Here is a 9,241-nt window from a genome sequence, read left to right on the forward strand (position 1 = left end):
AAAAAAAAAAAAAAAAAAAAAAAAAAAAAACCAAAAGGGCTGAGGATGTAGCTTAGTGCAAAGATCTTAAGTTCATTTCTCAATACCAAAGGGCAAGTCTATAAATTCAAATTCAGTAAATTTAATTTATATTCTTCTTTACATTTATTTATGAAGCAGATAACAACCTAATTTTTTCATCTTTGAGGTGAAGCTGGGTACTGAGAAGTAGAAGTTATCTGTTTATGTGGTTCCTGTGAAAGTAATATCAAATATGATATGAATAAATGTACGTTGCTAGCCAGGTGTGATGCTGCACTCCTGTAATTCCAGAACTGTGGGAGTCTGGGGCAATTAAACAGTTTGTTGAAATTCTGTCTCAAAAGAAAGGGCTAGGGCTGTATCTCAGTGTGAATCCCTTAGGTTCAATCCCCAGTACTGTACAACAACAACAATATTACAGCAGCAACAATAACAACAGAAAAGGAAAAGGAATGTGTACAAGTACACTATAACTATATATGCAAATAATGTTATTGTTTTAAACATGACATTGACATCTTTTTTATGAGGTATCAATGTCAGAATGTCTATTTCATGATATAAAAATAGAAAAGGTTTCTGCTTTACATTTGTCATCTATTTTTAGAGATGTTGCTTTCTTATTAACAAGGAAATTAAGATAATGCTAATAAAATAAGCACATCAGTATAATTTTTGAAGGGATTTATAAAAACGTAGTTTTTAATTGTTACTAAATTTTAATAGTACTTATTAAGCACTAATAGTAGAATGAAAAATGGCCTGCTAGGTCCTATGATTGTAAATTTAATAACTGAGGAGCATATTTATTTTTACAGAAAATTAGAAATGTTATAGGTATTTTTGCTGATACTATATAGTTGTTCAAATAAAATATATATTTATATCTGGCTTTATACTTTTGGCCAAAAATAGTAAAACACTTCCAAATTACTGATGGGAAAGTGAGTCACAATAAATATATTGGATTCTCAAGATAAAGAGATGTACAATTCTCAGAGTTACAGCATCTGTCTATAAAAATGGTGCAATTGTGATATACTATTTTAGTAAGAAACTCATTAACTGTAACTTTAAAAGCTTCTTTTTTTTTAAATTTGACATTCCAGTAAACTGTTAGGGAAATATCCCTCCAATTGCTTTTCCTCTAAGTGTCTAAGAGTGGGAGTGCATTCAAATTAAAAGCAGAAAAGTCCCTTAAATTCCTTTCAAGGAGTTCATCCTGTTAGTGCCACTCCTAGAAAGACTATGTCTGTTATTACTTTCAGCTGGAACAAGATTGCAAAATACTTTAAGAAATGGAAATTATAATGAGAGTTTTCTGTCATACTTAAGAGTTTGACACAAATGTTAATTTTTTAGGTTATTAACATTTTTAAAAATCATCAGTCCTACCTCTGGAAGTAAATATTTGGCAATGATAGCTAAAAATGCCACATAGTGAGAAGTGTAGATCCAAAGATCCAAAAAATGATTTTTAAGTTTTGTAGTAATTATAGCTAGGGAATAATAATAAATTAAGTATAATCATATAAAATATCTTCTCAACGACAGATTTCTTCTATACCTATTATTTCATTTTGGCATTCACAGTATTCCTGTGCTATAAATAAGACATTTGCTTCTTTGTAGTTAAAGACTTAGAGATGCAAGAAGTTGCCGACTCAGAAGTAAGCAGGGGCTGAGTTGAGATATAAGACAGTTCTGTGTGTTTCTTTTCATAGTGTGATCGATGTGCCGGTGTCTTACATGTTGCTTCTTCCTGCACTCTAGGCCTCTCCTCTTCACCCCCTCGTGGACCACCATTGCCAGCTAAACAAAGGCGGTGAATCTTCGTCCTGATCCATTGTCCTTCTGAGACCCATAATGAGCTCACCAGTACAGCCCGGTCAGTCTCATTGCTTTCTAAGCTAGTAACAGACTTAATGTAGAGAATGTTGCTTTGTGTTGCTTCAAAACAAGTAATTTACGTCATGGAGGGACATTTTTCCCTGATGAATATTAGTTGATATAATAATAAATTTTGAATTTTGCACTGTATAGTTAATTCTCTGTTAACCCCATTTGCTTTCTGGGTAACTAATTTCATTTTATTATCTGAGCATTAGACTTTGATCCTTATATTTCTAATATAACATTCAGATTGAATTGGGTGATGTTGATAGATATTAAAAATGATACAGGTATCTAACTTGCACCCTTAGTCTTTCTGACCTAGCACATGTGTCTGTATGCTTTTAAATTGTACATTTGAAAGTCATTATGGGCTGACTTGACTCTGCCACCGTCTTTTTGACACACAGGAAGGACATTTTTCCTCCCCGCCCTTCTTTGCTGCCACTCCTGTTTCCTATATCCGCATTTAATTATAATCTCAGCGCTTACTTCCTCCAAGTCCAGAGTGATAGCCATGGCTGCTGGAGAGCTGTCATGGGCACAGCCAGCACCCGCTCCTCCAGGAACAGGGTGTCACCTTTGGAGCAAATACAGTCCAAGTGTTGAGAATGATGGAGCAGGGTCAGATACTGCATATTAGTCACTGACAAACTAAAAGAATTTTCTGCTTGGATCAGTATAGCAGCATTTATTTCTACACATTCTTCAACATATTGATTATCTTTGAGTTATCCAACTTGCTAGTTCAGAGGTGATGTAGTATTATATTCAGAGATCGTAAAGGAAAGCCTTTTGCCAAGATTTTCACTCTCCGGAGTATTGCACTCATATTAGTTCTGCAATTCCAAAATCAGCCTTTTTTTCCACATTCCCAACAGGCTGCCAGCTTGCATGTTGAATTTGGAACTGGACAATATAGGAAAATATAATTGTGATTGTTGATTCTAAAGAATGGAGTGAAGGTATCCCAGCTCTGACTTATAACTGGCATCTTGTCATCTGGTTAAGCAGATGTAGAGTTACCTAGGTTTCTAACCTCTGATTCCCTGTGGTCCCCAGTGTGTCTCAACTTTAGCATACATTAACATCAATTGGAGGATTTGTTAAAACAAGACCCATCCCCATAGATTTTGATTTAATAGGTCTGAGAATTGTGATTTTTTTCCAAGGTCCCCCAGGTGACGATACTGCTGCCTGGTGACCACACTTGGGGAGCTGCAGGGGTAGCCTTGTGTATCTGCCTTTCACTCCTTGCCCCTCCAGCACCCACAGAGCCATGCTGCTCACTGTAACGCTGGTATAGTATTTGCCTTCCTGAGATGAGCTTAATGTGTAGATTTTACATATATAGATGGGATTTGAGTACATATTATGTGTATTTATTTTTATGGAAATTTACTGTTTCAAAATTGCATAGTTTAAAGGAGCATTTAATTTAGAACCACCACGGTCAAATATTTTTTCTTGTGGTAATATTTGGTAATTAGAACTTGATATATACCCTGTCTCCAGAGAATATTGATTTTATAGTATGAAAATATCTTTTGTGGTTGCTATTTTAATGAGAAAGTTCTTGTCAAACATGATAATTGGTCAGTTAGGAGAAGAGAAAAAGTGAAAGATCAATGAAATAACCACAGAGTGAAACTCATTGGACTTTAGGGCCACTAATATTTCCTTGTGTATTTATTTTCTTACACATAATTCTGCTTGGCTAAGAGCAACATTTTATAGTGGTCTCAGTCTACAAGTGTTTGTGAATGAAATTTAAAATTGACAGATGTCATAGTAAATGGACCCCTTCTATTTATTGCAAGTAATAAGTGACCAGAGGGACTGACATACACTTTGTTTAAAGGAAAATGTTCTCAGCACAGACATAAAAATTCTTCTATCATTATTAGCCTGTGTTTTATAATGCTGTATATAAATCTATATATCTATACGTTTTTCCACTGGTGAGATATAACTTGATTATTTGACCTGAAAAAATGTTTTTCTTACACACTTTCTTTTTGAAAATGAAGTTGGTCTTAAACAGTCATTATCTATTTACTTTGCTTTTGTTCCACAAATGGCTCCCAGTAGTTATCATGCACCAGAAAGAAAAATAGACTCACTTCAGTAATTTCAGAAATTCTTTAATAGTTAATGTTTCAGACTGTTTATGTTTATCTTGAAAATTAGTTTTGGGATAGTGCGAATTCTTATTTTCTCCATGCATTGACACAATTCTCAGATTTTTTCTCCACCAGTGTTCGAGTACAATGATAAGTACTAGTGATTATTGCCTTGATCATGTATTCAGTCAAACATAAGTACTAATTTTTATATATAGAATTCCTTGGTTTTTATTTTAATCTTGCTGACCCACTAATGTTCTAACTTAGGTGGTTAGGAAATATTTGAAGCATTGAGGAGTCTGAATGGATGTGATTGTCGGCCAACAGTTGCAGTAGAGCTGTTTATTCATTCAAAACTTATGAGGTGTCTGTTTTATGCTGCCAGTGTATGAACCAATAGGGTCAAAAAGTACTAAAACATGGTTTCCACTCTATAGACAAAACTGTTTAGTGAAAGATACAGACATATTAGTAGTTTTGGCTGTTCAGTTTCTTAAGTATTTTAATAAATATGGGAACAGAATTTAATTTCTTCCGTATAGGAGTCTAGACACTATTTGTAGCAGTGCATCTTTTATCAGGATTGCTAGATTTCAGAAGGAAAGACTTTTGGGCTCATCTAACTTACTGTTTCCTGAAGGTGTTAGGTAGTAAAAATCACCTGGGGCCTTGTTAAAAATACAGATTCCTTGAATTTGCTCCTAAAGAGTCTTATGCTATAGGCATGGAGGGGGTGGAAGATGGTGTTAAGTGCTTTTCATGTAACTTAGAAACATGCAGAAGTGCACCTAACCTGTCCAATAATACATTGAACTCTTGACTTACAAACTCATTTCATTTTTGAGAGCTGGTTGCAACTCTAATTGGTTGTAAGCCAAGACTAAGAAATAATGGGTATACCTATAATGTGTTCTGAACCTCCCAGAGCACCCTTTAACTAACCTTTTCATAAGAAAAAGCGTTGTATAATGTGCATGATTTATCAGAAACACCAATAATTTTCCTAGTGTGTTTACCAAAAAGTTATAAAATGTGCCTAGCATACCAGAAACAACCATTTCATACGGTACTCACCATTCGAGTTGACATCTTTGGCTTGTAGGAAGAGAGGATGAAATGGAAGGTGGTTACTGTTTGGAAGAAGCATCTCTCTTCCACAAGAACCTCAAGAATCTGGCTCTCTGGTGTCCTTTTCTGTCCTTGGGAGAATTGGTTCACTAGGTTGCAACCTTTTCGAACTAAAAACTGATAGAAGGTTGTCTCTTTCTGTCTTTTCTTTAACACTGTTCTGTAGTGTGACATAATATTGTCATTAAGCAAGTCAATGCAACAATTGGCTTTTTCTTGTTTGAATGGGTCTTCTCTACAACTGCCTGTAGCTTTGTCCATTTTTTCAGGATTTCTTTATTTCAGCAGAACTTTGCTGCACTGATTGTTGATACTCCCCCTCCTCTTCAGAAAACTCCTCAGCTGCCATTCTCTGATGCTCAGCCAGAAGTTGCTGAAGTTCCTCTGGAGACAATTCCTTGACTATTCCTCCACCAGTTCCTCAACATCATCACTGTCTACCTGTCTGTGAATTCTGCTATAGTGACGGTGTCATCAACCTCAGGGCCAGTTGAAGGCTCAGGCTCCCCTACAAAATCTCCCTTCAAAATCTCTCTGCTGTATAATTTTAGGCCACTGTTTCTTCCAAGTAGATCTCTGTGTCCTTAGAGAGACAGGAAAGATTGGCATTCAGGTCATAACTCAAGACTTTTCATACGTGAGACCAATCATAACTTGTTGGTCCACTGTACTAGTGTTTCTCAGGTTGAAACTCTGTGAACACAAGAAAGAGATTATTACATTATATTTCAATGTAAGTCATCTCCTTTGAGCTGAGGTATAATTCAGTTATTTTGCTCTCTGATGACAAATAAATAATACAGCTAATGCTGTTTTAACCTACAGGAAGTAATCATTTGTGGGAAAAATTCCAGGAGGCTTACAGATATCACCTGCTACCTAGGCTATCCCAGTTTCATGGGGATGTAAATCAAAGAGATTCTTACCGATCGAGTACATTTTTTTTTCCTCAAAAGAAATTTAAATCTATTTTAACCCAGAGCAGATATTTAGTTTGATTCAAAAATTTTAGAACACACGATTTGAGCCTGGACACTTATAAGAGTAAGAAAACTGGGCTATATTAACCCTAAAATGATGTCAGCCTGAGTTCTAATTTTGATAAATATAATGTTTCAATTTTGTTTAAAATACATCCACAGAAATTTTCCAAATATAGAATACAATGTACATCAGATCTCCTAGAATTGTACAATGCTGTGGCCTTGAAGGCGTCTAGGTAATTTGAAAGGCAGAGTGGCCAAAACTGTGTTTCAGCGTCCTATAACATTGGCTTTTAAAACTCACTATGTAAAGGTACCTCATTTCTCCCTTTTTTCACCATTGTGGAAACACTTATAACTATTGTATCGTATGAAGTGAGAGGGCTCGGTTATTTATATAACTTAAAGTTTTGTAACAAGATTTTATATTCTATTAATTTTCTCGTATTCTGTTCATTTTTTTCCATTGACAAATCTTGGGCAAAAATTAGTTAAGGGGTTTCCCTTCATGCCTCTGTTTTGCTAAACAGCTGAATTCCTTTATAGAAATGTAGAATAGGTTTAACTAATGATCAGAAAGTTCTTTGAAATATAAATTGTTATGTTATGGAAATGCTAAGTAGTGTAAACAATATGAGGGCAAACATTAATAAAAGCTTCACTGCAAGCATTTTTAAAGAGAACTAATAAAAGCTTCATGGTTCAATTAATACAACGCAGCATTGGGTTTTCTAGAAGCATATGGGACCCAAAAGGCCTGCCCCTGTTTTTAAAATTTACGAACTTGTTAATGATTCACCACTCTGACTACAGTGCATTACCCACCGTGGTGCCATTTAGTCATTAAGTAGGAAACTAAAACCAGGACAAGCTACAAACAAATATAATGTCCAAGTAGGTATTTTTTTTCCAGTTGGCTTAGAGTATGTTACCATACAGTGAATGTTAAATGAGACAGTCATAGGACAAATCAAGTAGGTTATGGCTTCCCCAGATGAGTGTTATCACTTGGGTTTGTAATGAAATACAGGTGGAGTTTTATTACAAGAAGCTCTGTATAAATTAACATTTTCAAGCTCCTGATTAATTATCTATTTCAAAGAATAGTCAAGAAAAATATTGCACCATAGTGAAATAAACTTAAGGGGTATTATAATAGAATTTGATCACGGGTGGGGAACATTGCATATTAAATTTATTAGATGTTGTTTAGGATTTTTTTACTCTACCTCTACATTTAAGTGGTTTGTTCTTTTGCTCTTTATAAGTCTAAACTTTGCAATCTGATATTCAAGTTAGAAATATAAACCTGAGAAAGCATTTTATTCATTCGTCAATTCCTTTATAAATCTATACATTTATCTGAAATTGTAATTGCACATATACTGAGGGAGAGGTATTTTCAACTTAATATTCATAGTTCTTTTTGATTTTTATTGCACATTGGGGTCATGTTTTTAAATACTTTTCTTTCAAGGTTACAATGCTAAAAGTTGTTAAATTATATTAATAAGACAATAACACAATTGTCTAAGGAAACACAAAGGTCTCTTGCATGAGCAAAATGTTTGTTTGTATTTTCTAACATTTGTAATTACATTTTATCTGTCTCCTTCCCTTCCTCGATCTCCTGGTTGTTTTTTGTCTGTGCTGTAAAGATTTACAACATTGTGCATTTCCAATAGGTAAGGCATTGTTATGGTTTTGATTTTAGCCATGCTTGCCTTTGCAAATTATGATCAATAAGTTTTATTGTTTATGCCTAAGCATGTTGATTTGTATTGTTTTGGAGTTAATGTCCCAAATGAACAACTCCTGATTAAACTTTTGTTGATTTTTTTTTTTGGTACTGGAAATTGACCTCAGGACCTTGTGCTTGCGAGGCAGGTGACAGAACCACAGAGCTAAATCCCTGGCCCCAGTGGGTTTGTTTTTAAAATCTTGTATCAATTTATAGGAATGAAGAAACTCTGAGGTAGTCTATGGACTTGTTTTAAATATTTTCTCATATTAACTTTTTTGCATTTGATTGTATAGGACTCTATCTCTTAAAATAGATGGGTGCTCTTCAGGTATAATTGCATAATTAACCTTTCCTTCATCCTCTTAACTTTCAAGAGAACTTTCTCTTTATATCAGTGTTATAGTTCCAGTGGAAACTGTTCTGGGCAAGACTGAGGTTTCCTTTGGGGTTGGAATTTGCCCTAACAATTTTATCCCCTGTGGGATTGGAAGAGTACTGTGACAAAAAATATAATCGTAATGGCTGGTACGTGGGTACTTCCTTTTATCTTTCACTCTGAGAATAACTTGTTCTTCATAAAGAAAAGTTGAAATGACAAATTATTAAGAAAAACCATTTTTGAGTCTTGGATTCTTGAGGAATTTAAGTGTGTTTAGTAGAAGTTGGCAGCATATTGAGGTAGAAAGCCACTTTAATTCACCTGTGTTTCTCTGACCTTGAGTTTTACAGTACTTTCCAGAGAGTCAAGACTGCTGTTCAAAAAGGAAAAGCCAGAGCTTTATCTGAATCCTTCTTTATTTGACCAGTTTGCCAAGTGTATTTATGAATATAGATGTTTAGAATATGTTACTTTCATTTAGTGCATACAGGGCCAAGGATTTAGCTCAGTGGTTTCACTACCTGCCTCGCAAGTGCAAGGTCCAAAGTTTGATTCCCGGTACCAAAAAAAAAAAAGTATATATATAGTGCATACAGCCTTTTAAATAAATGATTAAACTGTTGACTGTGGTGAAATAGTTTTCCAGAAGAACTATGTCTTCTCATTATATATTGATGTATTTATTAAAAATTTTATTTATTTTTATTAGTAAATGTTTGCAGTACATGATTATAATTATCGTGGGGAGTTCATACATGTACATAGAACATCTTAATTACTTTTTTTCTTTTTTTTCTCTCCTTCCTTTCCTTACCTGCCTGTTCCAACTGTTGATGCCCTTCCCATTTGAAGAAGCTCTGTTTTGCTGGGAATTTAGCTCAGTGGTGCTGCTGCCTACCTTGCAATGGCAACGTCCTCAGTTTGATCCCTGGTACCAAAAAAAAAAAAAAAAAAAAAAACTCTTTTT

The 9,241-nt window shown here is 34.6% G+C and overlaps 1 protein-coding gene across 1 annotated transcript in view; it reads left to right on the plus strand.

Annotated features, from left to right (window-relative positions):
• The window catches only part of Hdac9 (histone deacetylase 9), a 924,083-nt gene that overhangs the window by 104,736 nt on the left and 810,106 nt on the right, over positions 1-9,241 (plus strand). Inside the window, exon 3 of the mRNA XM_033757109.1 lies at positions 1,795-1,909. Coding sequence (XP_033613000.1) covers positions 1,888-1,909 — 22 coding nt within the window. The 5' untranslated portion in view covers positions 1,795-1,887. The remainder of the gene's footprint in view (positions 1-1,794; positions 1,910-9,241) is intronic.

Source organism: Fukomys damarensis, unplaced genomic scaffold, assembly GCF_012274545.1.
Source record: "Fukomys damarensis isolate Sample0158 unplaced genomic scaffold, DMR_v1.0_HiC HiC_scaffold_4, whole genome shotgun sequence".
In the NCBI taxonomy this organism is placed as follows: domain Eukaryota; kingdom Metazoa; phylum Chordata; class Mammalia; order Rodentia; family Bathyergidae; genus Fukomys; species Fukomys damarensis.